This window comes from Dermacentor variabilis, chromosome 5 (genome assembly GCF_050947875.1).
Source record: "Dermacentor variabilis isolate Ectoservices chromosome 5, ASM5094787v1, whole genome shotgun sequence".
Classification (NCBI taxonomy): domain Eukaryota; kingdom Metazoa; phylum Arthropoda; class Arachnida; order Ixodida; family Ixodidae; genus Dermacentor; species Dermacentor variabilis.
The window spans coordinates 112,627,749-112,651,148 of NC_134572.1; the positions used below are offsets into that span (position 1 = coordinate 112,627,749).

The following is a 23,400-nucleotide window of genomic DNA, read 5'->3' on the forward strand; positions in this document are numbered from 1 at the left end:
TACATACTTAACACCGTTAGCTTGTCTTACTCAGTGAACGAGGTACCCATATGCGGTTACAAAACATTAATTTTTCTTCAGGCTTGGCCAGTTACCAAAATTCACTTCAACCTCTGCCTGACCAGACAAACTTTCGTTGTACCCTAGAATACGTATATTTAGTGATTTAGTGGTGCTAAGCGCTGGCTTAGTATTTTTCTCTTCCTCTTCCGTCACCTTCCACGTGCCTTCCTTCTTCACGGATACTTTCCTTTTCTCTTGTTCTTCTCCCTTCTTGAGACAGCAAGGTGGAGGAAGATGAAAGGCAGGGACATCAATTAGAACAGAAAGTGGGGTTCGCTACCCAAAGCCGGGAGACCGAGGAGGGGAACAGCTTTTTTTCTTTTTTTGCCGACCTGCATCTTTGCATTCTTATCACATGATGCATACCATGTTCATGCTGTTGCTCCTGACAAAGACATGTGGCGGTCTTGGTTCAGGTGAACGAGGCCGAGCGTGAGCGGGTGGTGAGCCGGGCCGAGCAGGGGCGACTATGGCACGCCTGCAAAGGCCAGCAGCAAACAGTGCTTGATCTGCACCAGGCTCTCAAAAAGTCAATTGTCAAGGCCAGGTGAGGTTTTTGGACTGCTTTTCCTTTATCACTGCATAGAGAGCTGGGAATGAAATTATTAAATTACTGTCTAAGGAAATAATTCAGTTACTGCCTGTAGTGCATCAAAAGTTGTTCTCTGGCTGTGACAAAAAGCCACTCTGCAGACAACTACCTTAAAGGGGCCTTGCAGTACTTATTAAACACGGCACATAAACCTCTTTAGCCACTGGACAATGCTTGCATGAACGCATGTGCCAAGTTTTATTTCATTCTATGCAGCAGGGGAGCATAGAGCTTCACTCAAAAGACTGCCTACCCTTTCCTATGACTGCTTGAAATCCTCACCAATTTTCGTACTTTCATTGATGCACCAATGAGCACAATGGCTATTGGCTGGATATCTACAGACATTGTGACAAAGCAGTTCCCCCAACAGGATCACAAGGGAAAAATGATGATGATGATATGAGCATTGCACTTGAAACAGCGTGATAGCACACACCACCATACTATTTCTTTAGAAATTGCGAGTGCCAACTGGTGGTAGAGAACCACTATGCCTATGTTGTGGTGTGATGAACCAATCTTGTAGGTCTTGCCATTATTGTAGCACAATGAACTAGTCTTAGATATCATGCCAGTACCAGAGTTCTGCGCAAGGATGGCTGTGCATTGGCTCAGCAACACAGATTCAGGCGCAGTTAAAGCGATGAAAAAGAGGGGAAAATCACGATGTACGACAGAGGCAGCATTTGATGGACAACTGCACTCACACTAGGCACATTCTAGAATTTAAAAAAAAAAAAACGTCTTGTGAGGTGATCTCTTTTGTGCCATGCATATATGTACACCCTTTAAAAAAGGTGTTGCAAGGCCCCTTTAATGTCATGGGTCATTTCCCATTTGCAAAAAATTTCTTGGACTCTCTTTTGTTGACATCATCCAGTGTGGGTACCCACATAAAATAGGTGCAAGCGTTGTTTCGCTATGTCCTCCTTGTTATTTGAAACTTTGCTCTATTAAGCGTTAACACATACCGTATTTACTCGCACAATGAATGCACTTTTTTTCCCGAAAAATATGCGCAAAGTTGGGGGTTGCGTTCATTATGCGGGTTAAAAATTTTGAGCGACTTTTTTGCTACGGCCACCTCTAAAAAAAGTTCACTTCGCCAGAAATGTGAACCATCGATTGCGATAGCAAATCTGTAGACAGCTACACGAAGTATTCGTTTCAATGCAAAATGAGCGTCGAGAACACAGCTTGCACATAGGTATGAGCCGCCATCGACTCAGCCCCCTGAGGCAGGTCGCTTTCAAGATAGGGCGGGCCACTGCTGTGTAATGCACAGTTACTGCCAAAGTACAATGCCACCACCCTCCCTCCCCTTCTCCCCCCAGGGCTCCTTTGTCATGTAAGATTGAGCCACAATCATCGGCTTCCCTCGCCCGCTTTCACTCACACCTACAGTATGCAGAGCGCGGTGAGGGCGACGACGTGATGATGATGGCAAAAATGTGCCTAGAGCGTCCATATAATTGCTATCGCAATAAATGTGGGAGAAATGATGTGTTTCTGCATCCGACATGGCACCAGACACAATCGCACCCGCCGGACGCCGTATCAGACACCAAATCGTACTGTGTGTCTCCTATTTCACAGCAGCAAGTTCAGGGTGCGATCATTATGCGAGAAAAAGAAGAAACACACTTCTTGATTGGAAAAGTGGGCCTGCATTCATCATGCGAGTAAATATGGTAGTACTATCAACATCATTGGTTACACTCTTTCCCTCTCAATTTTATGAAAGAATGACGTTCTGTTCAGTTTCATACTTAGGTAGTATTGTCAGCCATGATGATCTTGTGGGTATTTGTGCAGAAAATTAATAGAGAGACCAGACTGGTGTCATGTCTTGTAGCATCAAGTGTCGTTATTTAATAAAAGTAATAATTCTACTATACATTTTGCCAACTTTCTTATCTGTGAAGTTGAAGCTGTGAGGGCAGGGCTTCTGTGCATATAGACAGTGTTAAGTAGTTCAGGCATGTTTGGTGCTGTCTTTTCAGAATTTGCATAGCTTGTTTACTTTCACAAAGGCAGCCATAGTTAAATCAGTGTAAATATTGCGCACTAGCTGCCTCATCTGTTTTGGCAACCATTAGGTGCCGAGGTTTGTTGTAAGTCTCGGGAGTGAGCTTTAGCAGCAGGCCAGCACAAGACAGCCACATTTCACTTTTGATAGATTGTGCAACAGATGTAACACTCTGTTATGTGCCAAAGAGAAAAGAACAAACAAACAAACTTGCAGCTTTACAGTGCAGTTGCTGCAAAAGGAAGAGCTAGAAAGAAGGAGTTCTTTGTCGCAAATAGGCTGCCAAACTCATTTTAAATTTGCCTTTTGTTTTTGTGTATTAAAGTGCACTTAAACAAGGATAGTGGGGATGAGCTACAGTAATTGGTTGCTGTATTTAGTGTACCAATTACCATAAAGATAGATTTGTCACACTGTTCTTAGTCTATGGGCGATTATAGTACTAGTAGAATAATTTGATGTTGCCTTTTGACTTATAAGCAGAATATTTACCAATCATTTAAATAGTATTCGCACCTTATGTTGAGCATGGCGTGCAAACAATAATCACCCAGATCATGTCAAGAACACCCTATGTAGCAGCATTGATGGTTTGTGGTAAAGGTGGTGAACTATACAGACGTAGTAGCGCTGCTAAATGCGAGGACTTCAAAATGTGACCACAGTTTGCTGCTTTTCCAAAAAAAATATTGCGCCAAAAGCTGTAGTTCAGAAAAAGAAAATGAAGTTCTGGAAAAAGAATACAAGGCTACCAAGTGCTGGTTCTTTTGGAGAAGGCAGGGGGAAATCAAAATGAGGTAAGAGTGTCGGGCTTCTCTTGTGAGTGCCTGTGCATTTCATAAGTTAACCAAGTTTTCTTATTTGTTACAGTAAAACCTCGTTAATACATAGTTGGCGGGGAATGGGGATAAGGTACCCACTAAGTGATGTACTAATTGAACAGCTATTGACTCACCCGCCAGAAAATAATTGTGTCTTAATTCTCACTCAAACACGCACACAGGCAAGTTTTACAAGTATTTGTAAGCAGGCAGCAAATGATTTTCACTTGCCGCTGTGGCAGCCTGGCAGCGACAATGACATCCTCAAACTCGGCAAGGCCGTGAGCCAGTTTCTCTAGCAGGCCCCACTTCTCTGTGAATGGTTAACGGGCACGGTTAACGGTTATGACGGCTAACACGCACGCTGCATCAGATACGGAAGGCCATCATCCACTTACCCGTCATCATCATGAATGACGTGGAAGCGCCAGAAGCTACGGGAGCAGGAAACACATGATGGTCCCCATGTTTTGGCTTCACTATCGGTGGCAACTGCAGTCCATAAAAGGTCCGTGCACCGCAATTTCACTATCTCTGGTCCTTGCACACTACATTTCGCACTTGTGCGCACCTAAAGATGAAGTGAGTACTATAGACCCTTTTACTGTTTACAAACATAGGCCCTGAATGGCTTCCGGTTTTGCTCACTGACCTGGCCCGCTAGCGAACAAAAAAAAGCATTGGTGGGGATATTGAGTACCAGGAGTGCATTAAAATCTAAGCCCGCAGATTTTCAACACTTTTCCTCTATACATGACGATGATTTTACTAGTCTAGGTTGCTATAAGTTATACGAAAAATTATATGTATTAGTCTTGAGACGTAATGGACATGCCTTTTATCTCAAAACTTAAAAATGGACTTTCTGCACAGTCAGACAACTTAAAAACGCCCTTTGTGTTCCGGCGCATTAGACTGATAAGCTTTGTGACCGGAAGTTTCTTGGGGTCGCACTCTCACTGCTGTTATCGCGTGAGTGAAACCGTCTATACATAAACTGTTTGCCACATGGTAAGTGACTACGGCTTAAGTGGTCAGCCAATATATTAAGTTCAATAACCGCAGGATGGGGGATTCATCACGACTATATTTAAACTGGAATTACTAATTAACCAGGTACATATTAACGAGGTTTTACTGTAATGAAACAGTGAGGACCTACCTGTAGCTGATTTTTTGCTAAATACTGTACACGAGCTAGGTACTCAAATTCCCAAAGCTGATGCTTGAGGTGACGTCATTTTTTCATATGTATTCAAGCTATGGTATAGTGATGAAGGTAGGCCAGAAGTTGGTTAAATATTGAAAGTGGTTGATCTAAACACGCTTTTTTGTAAACTTTAAAGGACCGTAGCTTCTATTTCAGCAGCAAGCAGGCCCACACATTGTAGTAGGCTCTACGAGATGTGAGACAACAAGCAAAGCTCTAACCACACAGTTGTAACAAAATTGGTGGCATTTCAGAAGCAATGGCCACATCATTTTCCAGCTTTGCTTGACATTGTTCGGTCGGGATAAATAATGTTTTTGTTACAGCTGCAGCAAAAAAAAAATAAATGTTGCTAGGAAAAAGAAAGCCTACATTCTGGTGTAGACAAATAAGGTCTCAGGCACTTTCAGTGACTTGGAACTCATAGCATGCTGGAGTACCCTGTTAGGTAAAGATAACAACTTTATCACCATGATCGCCATGACAGCCAAACAACTATATATCCACTCTGATCCCTTTTGTATTTTTATCGTGTTAACTTGTAGCTTGTAGCAGTTATGTCAGTAATGTTTCCTCTAAAGCATATCTTGCTTCATGGTTGCCACAAGATTTTAGCTTATTGCCACAGTAATGTCGAGCCACACACAATCACGCTAATGTGTTCAGTTATGTGCAGTGAAAGGCCACATACATGTTAAATGATTTGTAATGTAGGTGGAATGGTAAACTTGCCCACTGCATGCTATGAGGTCATTCCTCACACAGGTGCCACTGATGACCTGAAATAATGTGTCAAGTACGATATATATATTATACAACTGCTTGCTTTCTTCTTTTTTTTTAAATAAAGGAATGCTCTATAGGTTTGGCAATTGTCATTTTTGTTTCTCCCCATCCCTGTCCTGCCCCTTCAACCTCTTAGTCTGTCAGCACGCAGAAGTTTGCTACAACTTAACAATTTAGCAAACCAGCATGAACTTCAGTTGCTGTGAGTACCTCAGCTTTATGTATTTTACATACATAAGCTTTTCCTTTGCCCCACTTTTTTGTTGTCAAGTCCTGTTACGTTTTGAGAAGCCTTTTGCATCCTAGATAACCATTGTTGGTTCCCTTGTAAGACTTACCACTCTGCTTGTTTTATGTTACTTAAGCATGCTTGTCTCTTTGTTAGAAAGTTTCCTTTCGTCCTTGGCCTGATTATTGCTTGCTCTAATTAACACTGTGGTTAACAGCAAATCAAACAGATGTGCTAACACATGTGAACACGTGAACAGTGTTCAGCAGTGCTAAACATTTGATTTAGGTTTTTCAGCAGAACTTACAGATATAAAATACTTATAGGATACTGCATGAAAGGTTTCTCGCTAATGTGATAGAATTTTCACCATCACAAATATTTATATTTCTTGAAAGTTCTGAGATTTGTGCAGTATGTAGGTCATAGTCATAATTTGCAGCAGCTGCTAATTTTTGTCGAATGCCTGTATGTCAATATCATACTGCATAGTGCCAATGATGCCACCTCTACGCCCTTTTATGCGGTACACCTAGGAAACTGCACATAACTAACATGGTGTTTGTATTTGGTAAAGTGTTGGTTGCAGCACCTTTTATGACTTGTTGAAATGTGGTGGCAGCGAAAAGCCCAGAAAAAGTTTTTGCTTCTTGGCTGTTAGCGTTGTTGTATTGTAGCACCTCGTTTTGTATAATATCAGAGAGTTTTAACGGCCTGTCAGTATGTGCATTATCGTTCGTGGAATATCAGAGGCACGTACCAAAGGTACTGCATTCAAGTGTGCACTTTCTTCTATAAAATGTATTAAAATGTCTTAAAAGATGACATGTACATTACATTCAAGTATGAAACCAAAGCTGCAATAGTGACAAGATATTGGCATCGGCATTAAAAAGTTTTTGCAATCCAATCAACAGGTTGCTGTAGGGTGTGCTATTCTCATGGAGGAAGGGAAAAGACCATGAGGGAGTGTCGCATGACAATTTTGAAACCTAGTCACTACTCTAGACATTCTCAAGATCAGCCAGGCTTTCTGGTGATCTCCAATTGTCTCAAAATTGTGTTATTCTTACAGTTGAATGCATGATACAATCGTCGTACATACAATATACATGGGTGCCACAAGGCTGGTAGCAACATCTTGTTGCAGGGAGTTCAACCAGAGGACACATATTTATTGCTGTAATGATCGACTGGGATTCATTGAGCTGCTAATGTAAAGGTTTCACTGGAAAAACGAATCTTCATAAACATATGTTGGCTACTTTTTCGTTTCTTTCTTTCTACGCACCTATGCGTGGTCCCAAGTGGTCACATGTGCATGCGCCAGGAGGGGCATGCACATATTGCACGGCACATATTGCGCTGGGCTGAAGTGCTTTCTTTTTTCAGTGCACTCATTTAGCCTTTCTTGTTTTCTTGTGCTCACAATGAGAGTCTACGTGAATCTCATTTGTGTTGGATGTGTGATCACCGTGCACACACTTATATTGATAGAAAACAAATATTCTCACATGTGTATAGCACATGTGACGTCACATGAGCAGTACATGTGTATGCAAGCACAAAAGAAATGCTTGTTTCAGCACAGCACCACAGCTAATAAATCCAGGGTTGCCAGGCTTGCCAACTATGCACTAAATTGGCTAATTTTAGAACATTGTAGCTATGTGGCTATTGGCCTCTTAACTTGGGCTGCTAAGCACGAGGTCGCGGGATCGAATCCCGGCCATGGCGGCCGCACTTCGATGGGGGCGAAATGCGAAAACACCCGTGTACTTAGATTTAGGTGCGCGTGAAAGAACCCCGGGTGGTCGAAATTTCCGGAGTCCCCCACTACGGCGTGCCTCATAATCAGGAAGTTGTTTTGGCATGTAAAACCCCATAATAATAATATTGGCCTCTTAACATTTAGCTACTTCATGACTTCTTTAAACATCAGCATTATCTACCATAATGTTTCCAGTAATACCATCGTAATACTGTAATGATTACAGGGCTTCAAGCTCTCTTTTGTGCCTTGTTAACATCCACACTGAAATCATTAATTGAAGCTGTCTCTCTCACTATATCATTTAGCATAAAGTGCGGGCTAATTGCGTGCATTATTTGGTCGCAGCTTGCCTGCTTTCCTGGGTAATTTTCTCATCAGTAATTTAGGCTGCCTATATTTTTGTACTACAGTACTTTGAAGGATTTTACGGCTTTGTTTTGGGCCTGGTAATTGGCAACCCTGAACATATTCACGTGACATTGCTTTCCTTCACATATAGGGGTGTACCACATTTGACGTAAAAGGGCTAATATCCCTGCTGACATTCAGCACTATGCCTAAACGTAGGGAAAAAAAATAATTTATTATGCTTTAATCAAACCTATTGACGTACTCACCATTGAAAAGGTCTGCCACTCGGAAGGCAGTGTCTGAATGTCTTGTTCCTGGTTTGAGCATTGCATGCAATAGCACACAGGAAACTTTGCTTCTGCGTGACTTCACATGTTGCGAAATGGTGCAGACAGTAGCTCGCACCAGACTACCAAGTTTCATTTGAAAAATGTGCATATGCTGACCGGAAATATGGTCAGCGCGGTGTTCAAAAGAGAGAGTGTCATAGACATAGGCTTTTTTTGCCCTCTTATTTTGCTACTTGGAGTATAAAAGAATTAATGGCGTGCTCAAATTCATGGGAGCCATACAAGTTGCTGCAGGTTTTTATCATGCTGATTAGTGCTGCTGTGTTGCATACTACCTACATGACAGGCTGTGCGAGCCGTCACCTGCTGTACCGTGGTTGCTATGCTGTTAAAAGAAATGCTCCATCTTTTTCGTTGTCTTAAATGATCATTATAATTGATTTTCGTACCTCTGAAAAACATTTTGAGAATAAATGCATCAAATTGGATTATTCTGTCATGCACATGAAATATTAAGAAAAAAGATGGGCAAACGTGGGAAAGGCGGGAGATGGAAATTCAAGCTGATCAGCAAAACAAGAACAAGCTAAAATTGGGAGTCAACGGTTTGACAGAAGAAAGATTGCCTCAAAAAAGACAAGTCTACCTGTCAAAACCTTGGCTCCTGCTTTTGCCTTGTCGTTGTTTTGCTCATCATAAGGAAAAAGATGCAATTTATGTATGGGTAAACGCTGTAAGATTGTTTGTACATAAAGTTGAAATAAATCAGGAGTCCTGTGCCATGGTGTGCAGCAATGTCAGGTACAACTTTATTAAAAGCAGTAATTAACTTAGCACCTGTAGTAACCACAAATGTTCGCTGCATCATTCTTGCTTGAAGCGGATACACATGTTGTTATAACAATTTTAATGCATGTCACAATATTCCGTGCTAGTGCCTGAAAAACTAACACTGCGCAAGCATAGCAGTATGCTTGTGCATTGTGCCGAGAGTTATTACTCATTGAAGTGGTCATTGGATTTGCTGTTGCACGCTATTAACATGCATCATTGTACTCAGTAAGCCAGTTCAGTGTTATTCTATTGGCCTTATAGAAGAAGCTGTTTTGTTGATGCGTGCCGCATTTTTAACTTTCACTTATTTTCTCACTGTGTATGGTCACTTGCTTACCATGTGCAAAAGCGTCAATTTTGTGGGGTAGACCACAGAAGTATAAAAACTCATTTAATTTGTCTTGGTGGTCTGGTTGCTAATGGTCTCTGCATGAACGTAAAAAGGCAGGTGGGAGAATGTTTATGTGCTTGCTCGCTTTCAGGCCATACTTTGAGATGAAGGCACAGCTAAATGAAGCTCTTGAGGTAAGTTTAGCAATGACTTTCGGATGTAATGACTGTCTTGCTGTATTACATAAAAAGAAAGAATGGTTCTGCATGAATATCTTTTAAGGCAGGATTTCTAAACAAATGTAAATGAAAAGCTTGCTATATAAGTGCATGTGTTAGTAACTTGCACCTGGCACTGAATAACTATGTTACCACAGTATGCTAGACATAGATACTGTTGCATGCACATGCAATTTGTGGCATAAAGCAGATGAGTGCATTTGATACGATTACTGATGACAGCATTTAATTTGGCCATTGGGGAGTTGCTCATTTCTGTTGATTTGTGCTGACAGAGAATCTCTGTGGCTGAATCTCGGTGTAAAAAGCAGAATTGGAAGCAAAAATAAATCCGTTATGAATGATGTTTCTTTAAAATAGTCGGCAAAGGCATTGGAACAAATTAGCCATTGCTGAAGCTCGCGCAAAAGGCACCGAAGGCACCCAAGTGACACTGTTGCTTGTAAAAGAGCCGCAAGTGTTCCTGGCCCAAAGCATGCTCTTTTATTTGCTTGTTTTTGTTACAGAGCTCTCGTAGAACTAGACTACGACTAAATGAACTTTGCATTTACTTTTTTTTTCCTTCAGAGGATTTGCCTCGAGGTATCACGAGAAACGAAAGTGTAATAAAATAATCTTTTTAAAATATTTATCTGTTTGCTAGATTGGTGGTTGCTATAGTGAGGTCCAGCTGAGTTAGCTGCATGACAGTGTTCATGTGTATGTCTGTTCAGTCTGTTTATTGCAACACAGCGTCTTACCCATTGCTCTGTTGCATGTATGTATGTGTGTGTGTGTGTTTATGTATGTGCCCTATAACTGAACCTGAGAAAAACAGCAGACAGAGATGAGAAAAATAAATTCAAAAATTTTCTTTCCCACATCTCAATTTACCAACAACCAGCACCATGGTATTCAAATTAACTTGTTCTTTGTTTATGTGTGCCATTTGAAAATGATAATTTTGCGATTGGAGAAGTACCAAGTGATACACTAAAGAGGGATACATTTGGATAATGCATGCAGCTGTGTTCAGTGTAGATGTTGACAGACTACAAGACGACGTGGTAGTATAGTGGAACTACACAATATTGTTGTGCAATATAATAGCAATTGGGTGGACACTAGAGGTTAATTTTTGCCGTCACCATGTTGTTCCATATATATTTATGCTTAAGTATGGTATGCTTTTACCTATCCCCTATATGCAAGGTAGATGCTGCACTTTTCAACCAAGACAGTTGTCAGACCACGTCTATGTTCTTGGCTGAATTATTCCTCAGAATTTTTTAGAATTGCAATGTGTGTGCGAAAGTCATGAAGTGTTTTATTCACAGTGCATGCCTTTTATACTAAATGTCCTGACTATTAAAAAGCTCAGAAAATAGAAGTGCTTACACTCTGAAAATGATGTCATTTGACAGGCGCCACTCTTTGCAGGGAGCACAGTGGCACCTGTACAATGCCATTAAAGGCCCTAAATGGTGTGTTGAAGCATTTAGGGGTGCTAAAAATTTTGGCACACCCTCTTATGTTGCATCCGCGCATACGTTAGAACACTGTCTGAAGAGTTCAAGCAGAACGCTAAACCTTGGTATTGCTGTACATGCTTTCTTGGGGCAAAACTGCAAATAAGTTTTTTTCTTGGGGGGTTGGGGGAGGGTGGCAGGCTAGTTTTCATATTGGGGCCAACTTCTGCTGTCCTTTTTTATTGTCTTTGATAAGTTTGAAACAAAACAAAAATGTCTCCACTCGAGTGCCAAAATATGCCTCACCATGATAATTGCACCCTTTGCCGTCTGCAGTTCTTGATTGTTGTAGTAGGATAGGTATCAGGGTAAAGGGCTAAATCCATAGGCATCACTTATGGAAAAATGCAAACAGATGTATAACGTTCATAAATGTGTTGTTTCGCATGTGTGCTTTTGACTTCATGTTTCAAAAATATTTTGCTTTCCAATACCTGGCTATCTTAGCTGATAGAGCAAAAACAGACCATACTATTTGCCAGGGTTCACTGTTAAGCTATTTGGTAATTCATTATAAACACTGCTGAGCAAAAAAAAAAAACAAAGAAACGTGGAAAGAAGAGAGGCGAGGCCACTCCATCACTTCTCTTCCTGCAGTTTCTTCGCTCAATGCAAGATTCACAATGACTATGCATAGCAATGAGATAAATGTCTGAAATAAAAAAAAGAAAATGTGGCACTTCTATTGCTATGCCACATTTGCTTGCCTTCCATTATTTATTTATTCAATTAAATTGTGTCATTTGTTGGGATTTGGCATATGTTTTATTTATGGCATCATTGGCACTTGTGACAGTGCTCATAAAGGTTGTGCCTTGCCCGTGTTTCCTCATAGAAGGGGTGAAGTTTGCCTAATTACCACAGATACCATCTAGTGCCTACTCTTATGCAGTCATATGTATGTGGTGCCTGGTTTTCAGCTTACAACACGTAAACTATTCAGGAACTTGCAAGGCAATCACATAAAACATGTTTCCGGTGCAGTTTGCTGCAGTATTGCATTTTAGGCTGCGCAATGACCTGCTAGAATGGCTAAGCTGCATGCCGGGGGGTATCTGCTTTAGTTGGTAACCAAATGGACTATATTTTGGCTAAGATTATATACAGCATTGGACTATATCCGACATTTCGTATGTGTTGCAACGGTGAGGGTTTACTTAACTGCAATAAATCACAGTGTGCTGGAATCAGGCCTTCAATGAACAAGTAGGCTGTGAAGTAGACTTTAGGATGTTCTTGGTGTGGGCACTTAAAGGTCACCTTCATGAAAGAATAAAAAATAAAAAGAAACCTCATAGAAGTATTCCAATTCAAGCAACTCGTTGCAGAAAGACAGCAATGCTGTATGAAGGAGCTCTCACACTTTCCTGAAGTCCTAGGTGTCTGGTGTGGTACTGCCCAAAATGTACCAAAGGCTTTTGAAACGCATATTATATTCCAGTGTAGTTCCTTTGCTATACCGAAGTCTTTTCAAACACTTCACTATAGTCAAGCTTAGTACTTCTATACCCTCCGCTATATCTTTTGCATGTTCCTGTATGGCCCTGCCGCCTTTGTCAGCATCGGTGTCTGGCCACGCTTTGCATTAGCCTGGTCATAGTACGGCTGCTTTGGATTTGCTACACAGGATGTGTTGCTGGCTGTTTTCTGTCTTCTGTTTGATGCCAACCGAGGTGCCCCACATTTCCACTGCTGCTGTCGCATAAAAGCTGTCATGGAACTCCCTTTAGTAGCCTTGCTGTGAAACCCCATGTGCTGCCCATGCTTGCAAGCTGTTTGGGGTCTGTTCAGTTTTTGTTCACCAATTACCTGTTGGTGCTGTCCACTGCAGGAGCAGAAAAAACGAGTCTTCCACATGGAAGAGGATGTCATGCGGGTCAAGTTCTCGTACACTGAGGCTCTGCACAACTTGGAGCAAATCAGCGACCAGATGCACCAGGACCGCCTGCTGATGCCAAACAGCAGCAGTAGCGGCAGCAGTCTGCTCAGCAGCGATGACTGCTGCGGCCGTGGTAGCAGTGATGATGGCTTTGCCCACGCCGTGGGTGATGGCTTCCCGCAGCGTCTTGTGAAATCCTCTAGCCTTTCTAGCTCAGAGGTATGAAAGCCAGGCTATGGATTGTTTTGCAGTGACAGCTGTTTAGAGTACTCTGCGCAAATTTTGTAGAGTCTCTCACTGGCATGATCAAAATGCCTATAATTATCGTGCTTCTTGCTGTCAAGGAAAACTACTTGTTCCTGCCTTGCATTCGATTCTAGTATGAAATGCTTGAGCCACTGTTGTCATTGGAGTTATCATGCTATCATTTCTCATTGTTGTTGTCACCCTTGCCACCATTGTCGTTGTTGAGTCACCATTCTTGTGCCACCATTATTGTTGTGCTGTCGTCATTGTCATGGCATCCCTACTGTCGTCATGATTAGACGAGCTGTCGCTGTTCTGGATGCCTCCTAGTAGTTTCCTTTTAATTGTCCTTTGCAATTTTCCCTCTTACATTGTTTCCTCTTGACCAATTTTTCTTCAGATGCAGTGTGCATTTTAGTGCAAGCTTGAAGGCTAATATGCAGAAAACTTAATATGCAGAAACGTAATGTTTATTAGTCATTTGAGGAAACATTTTTGTGATTGGTTGTCAGCCTCTTGAAGCAGTACAAGAGTACACTTGAATACATCTGTTTGAGTTAGTAGCACCAGCTTTTGTGAACTTTTTCAAATAGAAAGTGCACTTCGCAATGTCTCCAGACAATGGCAGCACTTTTCCTTCCTCCATGCTTGAAGAGATTTTCGTACAAATTGTGGTGTGAAGGGCCGAAATGATGGCAATGTTTTAGGCATGTGCATTTTATGGACAAAGTTGACATGAATTTAGTCAATCAGAAGATGAGTTTAGTGCCATAGATGACTATATTTGGCCTTCAGATGGCCAGTAAAGGTCCTCAGATTGGAGAACATTAAAAGGAAGCGACAATGAGGTCCCCAAGACCTGCAGTGCAAATCCTGGCCTGTACCAAGAAAAGTGCTTTGAGCGCTACCACACAGTGCTCAAGTATTGTTGAAAGCCTCAGGAATACACAAATTTCCTTTAAAAAAAATCATATAACACACATTTGTTTACCTGAGCCCTTTTTTCTGCCTGGCATCTAAATGTGTGATATGGCTCCTGATTGGAATGGTCACAAATTAGGTTGATGCCCATGACTGCAAAGGACTGAAAATAGGGAACAGCCATTACTGAAATGCCCATACTTGTGCATACCCATTTCTGGCTGGATGCCTAATCTGGCACGACTGGGTGTATGTGTATTCTTATGACAAGTCCTAATTGTGTTTGACTCCTTTTGTTATTCAACTTCAGATTACAGAAACAACAGAACTAGGGCTTTGAATTATTTTGAGTCAGCTGTGTATTCACATGCCTGCACCACCCTCTCTGCAGTACAGTGCTAGCATACATAAGTACTGGTGTCACCTGGTATGGCTGCCAGAAAACTATGGCGAGTCGATTTTTGCTGTCGGGCAGTTACTGCACTGTAAGGGTGAGCACCATAGTACCAACGATTCAGTCAACTGCAGCCTGTGAATCTCAACCTGCAATGTTGGTAATAGGGAGTTTCAGAACAAGCAAATCCAAAGTTAATGTACGCTTACCACTTTTCACACCGCCCAAGCCAAGTTGGTTCTACGCACATGCACTTTTACTGATCCTACTCTTCAGGCTTGCCAAGCCACTTGGGGTATTTCTAATATCCCCCATAAACCACAATTTCTTGCAATTTATTCATAGGCACAACTTGTTCCACGAATTATTCATAACTTGATCAGTCCGCATCAGGAAACAATTTGTTGGCCTGTGGTGTAAAGTAATTGTGAATATTTGAACAGTTCATTTTTTCTGTATCTACTTAATACAAATACTGTTTCAGCATAGACTCTGCCATCAGTGTTCTCATTTAAATGCACTTTTTGCTCATCCATATTTTTGTCAAGCTTCAATTTGTCATAATGTTTGACTCTATCTTAGCATTAATATTGTATCGCAAATTTGTTTTCCACTTCTGTACTGTTACCTCTTTTTGCAAAGTGTATTAACCCAGTGCTCCTGTGAGTCTGGAGTTCGCTACAGCAAGATGTTTTCTGCAATATATATAGTAATACTGTTTGCAATGCTTTGCTATGCTCATGATTTGCTTGCTTTGTAAACTTCTTAAATATGCCCATGTGGATCTATTCTCTGTGTACAATTAAGTCTACTTTTAAATGAAAGATGCTTTGATTAATAAAAATTAAAAATAAAACATAAATAATGTTTCAGTGGTGATTTTAGCTTATTAAATACAAGGGCCAGGAAAATAATTATTTATCAATAGAAGTTTACTTAATGCTTCACACTAACAATTTTTTCCATGAAGTTGAAATGTTGAAGTTACGTTGGCTTGAATACAGATCAGCTGTTTTCTTAAGATTGTACCATGCTGTACATAACATGAGTTCCCAATACAGTCTTTTTTACTGCGAGACCTCTTTCAGTGTATGTTTGTCCACGTAACCAACCAATATTATCACACTTGGATAACCAACCTCAATTACAGTCTCTGCAAGCTAGCTGACGAATGTATCACTTGTTTTGTTGCAGATGCTGAAAATATATGAGGATATCTGCAGTGAAGAGACATATAGAAAATTGCCTGAGCCTCGAAGAACTCAAAGGCATCCAGCAGGCATTCGAAGGGCCTTTTCTGAGGTAAGATTCCTGACTGCCCCTAGCTTCGCTATTTTTATTTATTTATGTGCAAACCCTGTAGACCTCTTCAGGCTTATAAAGGAGAGAGCATAAACATTAAATATAAACCCTAAAAGAATGTTCCAACAGAGGACTTCGTGTTAAAGAAAAAGACCCATATTATAACAGTGGTTGCAGGAGCAAAAAAAAAAAGTCAAGAACTGTACATGAATCCAAACATGTTTGAGCATAGTAAAAAAAAAAAAAGACATACAGCAACAGTAATGCTTGGAATCAGTGAATTACAAAACCTCTTGTGTTTAGCACCTTTTGGTGTAGCTAAAAAACTTGTCATCACCTGTGCCATGTGTCTGTGCCTTTGAAATGGCCTCAGCTGAGGGTTGTACGTAGCTAACTAGGGCTGGGTTCTTGATCATTGACATTGTAGTTGTGTGCACAGGCCTCTCATAGCACTGTGGCAGTCACCGTTTGGCACATTTTCATCATTCATGTGGAGTGCTTGCGCTGATTGACAAAGATAAGCATAAAGCAATGGTAGTTGTAAATAGGTGTAAAGGCATTTCGTCAGAAGCACTAATTGTCATGTTGAATTGACAGTTAAGAACCAAACACTGCTGAAAGTGGGAGTTAAAAAGTCACAGTTTTGCCCGAAAGACGAAGCATCGATTGCGATAGCAAATTAGTAGACAGCTATACGTAGTAAGGATTGTATAAACTTGGAAATATTCGCTTGCTAACTAAATTAACAAGCATGGTGTCAGTGCGTACTGGCAAACATGAACACATTGCACTCGATGACTGCCGACGCTCGCTGTCAAAGCACTGGTGTGGGGAAACGAACGAAGTGACCTTTGTGCTGTCTATCACTTCAGTGCAAACAAAGTGGTGAGAACATGCCACGTACAAAGGTATGAGCCGTCTGCAAATCGCTTTCAAGATATAGCGTGCGTGACCACGTGTGGCCACGCAAAGTAGGCAGTTGCTGCCAGAGTAGAACGCCTCTCTGCTTTCCTCTCTTGCACGCACGAGATTGAGCTGCGATCGTCAGTTCCCCTTGTGTACGGTCGCATACGCAGTTGCTTCCTGAGAACAACACCGCCTGCCCTCGCCTCCTCCGATCCCCCCACAGCCTTTCGCACGAAGGAAAATGGTGCGTTTCCTCTCAGCTTTCCTCCCTTGCACGCGCCAGATTGAGCCACAATTGTAGGCTCCCCTCGCGCGCTTTCACTCGCATATACAGCCTACAGCGCATGACGACGGCGTTATCGCCCTTGGACATCATACGAAACATCACAGCAATGCTGACAGCAAAAACCCACCTGAAGTGTCCGTATAATTGCTATTGCAATAAAATTTAACTCTTGTTGGCCAAACTTATGTCCAGAAAAATAAGCAACACACAAATCGCAACAATAGTGGCGAGCACAGTTGTCATTCGTTGAAACTAATCCCTAAATTGGGTGCATTCACTGTTTATACTTGTCTCAGTGTACATTCTGGATTATTAGCATGTGCTAGTACACACTTTAGACTATTTGTGATGTGCGTGCAGTCTGATAGATATGCCTCCTTTTGTGTGGAATTAGCAACAGCATTCAAGAAATTCCGGATACCATAGGCACAACTTGAGGCAAGAAACAACTTCACAACAGTGATAATTTGGTCGAAACGAATACTAGGCAAAATGTAAAATGATGCATGGCAATATTCAGCTATTGCTCTGCTAGTTCATACGCACTGCACAAAGCTTCACAGTTTGTAGTAGCATTTTCATGCTGTTTAGCAATTCACTAAGAATGCTTACTGGGTGACCTGTTGGTGCATAATAAACATGAATGCAACCAGCAAAAAGACTATGGTTTAATACAAAAAAAGATTAAGGCATACAGAGGGCACTTGCTTGTCATGCCTACTCCCTCATGTGTTATATTTTTGTTTCATGTTCCCTGTGTAGTGGTGTCTCTAGCACTCGTGCTTGTGGGCAGCACAAGAGGCGGAGATGAAAGAAGGGAGAATGACAAACACGGCGCTGAGTGTTTGTTGTTCTTCCATTCTTTGTCTTTGTCTCTTGCACTTCCCAAAAGCATGAATCTAAACCTACTTGCCCAATTTTCTGCTATTCTGACCGTAATCTCTAGTACTGTAATGCTTCATGATGTGTCCATGCAGATGCTCATAAGTGTTCTATTTCAGGTAATACATCTGTGAAAGTAATTAAAAGAAATTGCTGCTTGTAATCAGGGCTCTATGCTTTAGAATACTAGTTACATGAGTGCTTACATGAGTGTGCTGTACGCGTTCTGCATGTATCTGGTACACCATGCAAGCGGGCTATAGTGATATGAATGAGCATTTGTATGCTTGTTCATGCATGTGGTACATCATGCACACATGCAACAGTGATATGAATGAGCATTTCTTTATGTGATGCAATACATGAGTAAGTATCCTTTTTGTCAAGTAATGAAGGATAACTGAGAACACGAAATAAAAATTTCATATATGTGTGTGAAGTTTCGACACCTTGATGCCCGGAAAGTACTCAGAGTGTGCTTGCATTTACATCATGTTCGCACGCTGCAGCAATTTAGGGGTTATGGCATTCTGGTACTGAGCACAAGCCCATGGGTTCGATTTCTGGCTGGCACAGCTGTATTTCAGTGGGCGTAGGGTGCAACAAAATACTCCTGTGCTGCACTGTGGGTGCATGTTAAATAACCCAGATGGTCGCTATGGCATCTCTTCTGGCACACAGTACAGCCTCGGGACTCTAAATCCTATAAAACGCCATTTACAGTTAGTTTTTCTAGAATTGAACTGCACCTAGTCTCCTGTGACTTAGCAGTCTACGCCTCTCTATCTTCAGTGCATCAACATAGTGAAATGAAACATACGAAAGCAAATTAAAGTATGTTGTGGTGCCCCATTTACCTGTGCATGTGGCATTGGCAAAGTTCTGCAGACGTGAAACCTTGTTGCTGTAGTGTGTCTGGTGACCTGTTGTGTCGCAAATAATGGCTAGGGGCGTGAGAGTACTTGAAGTTCCAAATACAAATCAAATATGTAGTTATTTGGCTGGAGTTGGTGTCTTTGAAACCTTCCAGTATTTATTTCTTGCCAAATATACAGGATAAGGACAACTATTAAGCCTACAGGGAGAAATAACTTTGCAAGACAACTTAAAATGTCTGTTATGAAACCAGCTCAACCAGGAATTGTGAACCATTACTACAATTACCCCTATGAGAAACTGTCCTTCAGTGGAGGCATTGTTTTTGCCCAGAGGCACAGGTTCCTTTGGTTATGTCTGGATCAGTAGAGTATTTTTGCAGGGTATCTTGCAGTGATCCAATCTCTGATTTAATCTCTGATCTCTAATACAATATAATCTTGATAAGAGTACTTTAGCTTTTTCTGCTGTGCTTCTTCCTTAGGGTTCCTGCCTTCTGTGATGGTGGGCAGACATTTTACATCAATTTGGTTGAATTCTTCTGTTTCCTTAATGGAAGCATGTTTGCATTGCTAAAGTGATGTGTTCTCTTTCAATACAGACATGGGGAAACATTCTTTATTCAATTCAGTACTTGAAGCGTGTTTCTGGGGAATATTTGTTTTGAACAATGCTGCTGCTTTTGAATTAAATAACACCCCTAAGTAAAACCTGTTCTACTTTGCTTGTCCGTATTTTAGACTTTGTATGCTGGCAGTACAGTATTTATCAAAGGCTTCAAAGCTACTGTATTCATGAACAGACCTGTTGTCACGCTGCACATTGGAGCCACTGAACAACTTTTGTTGCTCCAAGGCTCCAGTCATCTAGCAGAGCAGTACACTTCACTCTTCCCAATTTCAAGCTGCCAGTCATGCCACGAGTACCCTCAAGAGGACCCGATAGAAGATCTTGTCACTCACACAGTTGCTTCGAAACTTTCGGGAAAGACTGGGATCATGTGCAGACAAACATTATTTTCTGACAAACTTGGAGCATTTGTTTTGCAAAAAGCTTATTAGGTAATCCTCTAAGTAATACCGAGAAAAAGGCATTCAGGAAATGACATTTCTTTAAATTGCTCGTCTGGATAGCAAATTTCTTGGAGATTCGAAATATACATATAACATGGGGTAATTCACAACTTCTGTCTGAAAATACGAAATAACAAAAACTACATGCGTTGATTAGAAATGTCAGATTTGGTAGGGGTTCAGTTGTGTCGCAACCGCTCGATGCTACAGTTACATTTTAATGCAAGCATTTGTTGAGGAGAGCTTGCAAATGTAAAAGTTCAAGTGGCTATGGAGGATTAGAATGTTGCTTTCGTACGATAGATCTCGAAACACAAAGCAAAGTTCCACACCGCACTCTTTGCACCAGAATGATGTCACTTTATAGACTTCATTGGTAGTGTTGCTTCGACCTTTGCAAGAGACAATGCACGGCCTTGTTAGTTTTCTGCCTGCTGTACGGGATAAAGTCCACAAAGTGCCATGCCATCAGACAAGTAAGAGCTTCTTCTGAAAAAAGCACGGCAGAGGAGGCAGCAACATGCAACTGGCAGCTATCAATTTTAAGATCTCTGCTGGATGTACAGAGTGCGTGGGTGCCTTAGCGGCCAAACACGTAGATGAGAGACTCATCCATGGCGCTTTTTGAAAGAAAAAACAAAATTGTAACCGAGTGAGACTCGTCCACTGCACTTAAAGGGTTAGGTTTTTACAATTGTTGGTCAGTAAAGTTTGTAACACAGCTAGGTGTTCCTGTACTGAGGTTTGGGGCATTTTTGAGTCGAGTTTTATTCTCAGCTCGGTTTTCACTTTGTGCAGGGAGGTCATCAACCTGCGATGTGCCCATCACCATCACCAGCTAGTCAGCACAGAGGACTTGTTTCATCACTTGTTGACCGGGTGTTTCCGACCAAGCCTTCTCAAACACAAGTCAGAGAGGAGAAGCCTGTGAGGGTTCCACAATCTGCTGTGCCGACATTAAAGCAGTTAGTTGCCGCAGTGATAGACCAGATGTTCCCGGACACCACCCAGTGCAATGGCAACGAAGAAATTATGCTTGATCTAACTGCACCTGCTCGAAACAACAATGGGTAAATAATTTTACCAATGCATGATGTCAGCCATATAAAAAAAGTGTGACAGACTAGAATCACAGTTCTGTTCACTGATTTTGCAAGCTAAATCTCAGAAGTGTTGAGACAAACATGTTCAAAATGTTGTTAACAGAGTTCGCTGTAATGTTCAGAAACTAATGTAAAACACGAGTTTCAGACTTTGGTGCTATTGGCTGCCTTTTTAACTACTTGTTTTTCTGTCTGGGAAACAGGGGTCTACTTTATTGAAATGGCAAATGTGCAAGTTTAAGAAGTGGCGAAAGCTAGCACAATACCGTGCATATTTAGATAGAACAAACAGTGACTGCTCACCAAGTATTTGTCTGCGAGCTGCAGGCTTATGTATATATAGAACAATGCTATTTATGTGCGTACTTATTTATCCTTTTTCCTGGGACTGTATTTCATCCACTTATTTAAAGTTGTCGCTCAGCACAAGGCACGCCTGCAGGATTTGGAACTTACTGGAATGTTATTGCTGATTCTGTCTGTTGTGTATGTTCTTGCTGAACCTTATGTAATCAGATTGCATGCACGACACGAATGGTGTAGTACTTTCTAGAAGGCAAGCGGGTGCCAGCGATTACGGTGGAACGTTCGATCAGTCATCTATAAAAGCAAACGCACTTGACCTTGTGGGGTTCTCACCCGTGCTCTTGGGACAAAGGGACGACAACACAGTATTGCAAACAATCACAAGGGCATTTATTGCACCTTTCATAGACTAATGCCTGCTAGCTGAGTTGCTATCCACAAAATATACCGATGGGTGCGCGACAAATCATGGAAGTCCGACTCACCGTGACTAGATAATGAGCGAATATGTTCGCCCCACACTAGACACCAACGCCTGGTCATTCGTGTGTACGGTCATTGGCGCGTTCAAACGATCGTGTTCGTCCATTCCGGGGTAGGCCTTGCGAGACGGTCTTGCAGAAGCATGGATCGGCACACGCTCAGAACATCCACGCCGCTTGCCAACCCCGAGCCAAACCAAAGAGCAAGAGCCTTCTCCTTCTTGCGCCCAAGTAACCCCGCCATTGGGTGGCGTTAGCAGAGCAACACTCACACCATCTCTCGTGCTCCCCTGCAAGCACACTAACCGCCGCAGTAAATCCATGCAGCAAAGCCGGATTACAGGAGACGGGAGTTATGCGAGAAAACAACATATCAGGGGATGCGTGAGAGTCGTGCATCCCCACAACCTACAGATCAGATTTCGATTGATGCTGAGTGTGCTTGCTGCTATTGTGCTTCGACTGTCACTTGCTTTTCTGGGCACAGGTTCACCCAATAAAGAGTTACTTTCACAATACACAATTTTTGCTACTTTGTTCCTCACAGTCACTAAAACATGGCATTATGTTTAGATTGAGGTCATGATAACCGCAAATCACAGGTACCATATTTACTATTCTATTACAAGGCAGTCATGGTGGTGGGGTGACGAAGTTGGGAAATTTGCACACGCAAGTTAGAATCGGCTAGTGCAAGACAGAGGTAATTGGAGATCGCAGAGAGAGGCCTCCGTCCTGCAGTAGACTTAAAGGGGCCCTGAACCACCACTCGGCCTCCGTGAAAAGTATAGTCTGCGAGTAGCATGTGCTGCTATGAACATCTCAGCCAAGTTTTGCTGTTGTATGCAGTGTGTGGAGCTCATAAGTCGAGCTCCACAGAACAGCCTACTCTTCACTCTCTTCTGGACGCTTTATTTGATAATAAAGCGGATCCCCGTACGCGGCTGCTATTGGTAGCTGTGGTCAGCTACGCAGCGTAGAAGCTGCGGCCATCGCGGGGTTCCGCTACGAGTACACTGGCTAAGCACACTGCAGCTCGCTGAGGACAACCGCGTTTGACTTATGTTTAGCATGTCATAGGCACCAAAATCTGAAGTCGTAGCGTCTACGTTAACATCCAAAATAAAATTTTAACTGCGCACCAGGGGGACATCTAGAAGGGGGAGCATTGTGGGCACGCCCCACTCTGCCATAGCCTTCGCAGTGCAAGTCATTGAAGAAGAAACGGTAGCACAGCGAAGGCTGTGTTTGATTGCCAATAATTCCGCTTCTGCTGAACGCATTGGAGTACGTTTTGCATCAAAGTATTTATGAAATAGCCTATTTTCACTTCAAATGCCTGTCTACACTTTGATAAAAAGCGGTTCAGGGCCCATTTAAAAATAGAGTGATGATGATTAAGGCAGTCACGATTTTAAGGAAAAGGTGCAGTTGGGGGACCAGAGAAAAAGAATCTAACTATGCACACTAATGTAAAGCAATACAGAGTTGCCGAAGGATTGTTCATACTCGGCAGAGATTGCCCGAAGCACCGAATATAATTGGAAACCCCCGATATAATCAGTGTCGGTTATATGCGAGCTTTGCCTCGAGGGGTGATTTTTGCCTTATGGTGTGGCTTCTTGACAGTGTGGCAAGTGCCACCCACCTCAAGGCAGCATCTGCATATAACCTGCACCCCGAT

General features: G+C 42.0%; 1 protein-coding gene across 2 annotated transcripts in view; it reads left to right on the forward strand.

Moving 5' to 3' along the window:
* LOC142583062 (uncharacterized) overlaps positions 1 to 23,400 on the forward strand; it is a 43,185-nt gene that overhangs the window by 14,314 nt on the left and 5,471 nt on the right. The window contains exons 5-10 of one of the 2 annotated variants that reach the window (XM_075693344.1): positions 480 to 610; positions 5,641 to 5,706; positions 9,465 to 9,507; positions 12,892 to 13,158; positions 15,695 to 15,802; positions 20,624 to 20,895. In XM_075693344.1, the coding sequence (XP_075549459.1) occupies positions 480 to 610; positions 5,641 to 5,706; positions 9,465 to 9,507; positions 12,892 to 13,158; positions 15,695 to 15,802; positions 20,624 to 20,895 (887 nt within the window). The remainder of the gene's footprint in view (positions 1 to 479; positions 611 to 5,640; positions 5,707 to 9,464; positions 9,508 to 12,891; positions 13,159 to 15,694; positions 15,803 to 20,623; positions 20,896 to 23,400) is intronic. The other variant, XM_075693345.1, reaches the window with a different exon arrangement.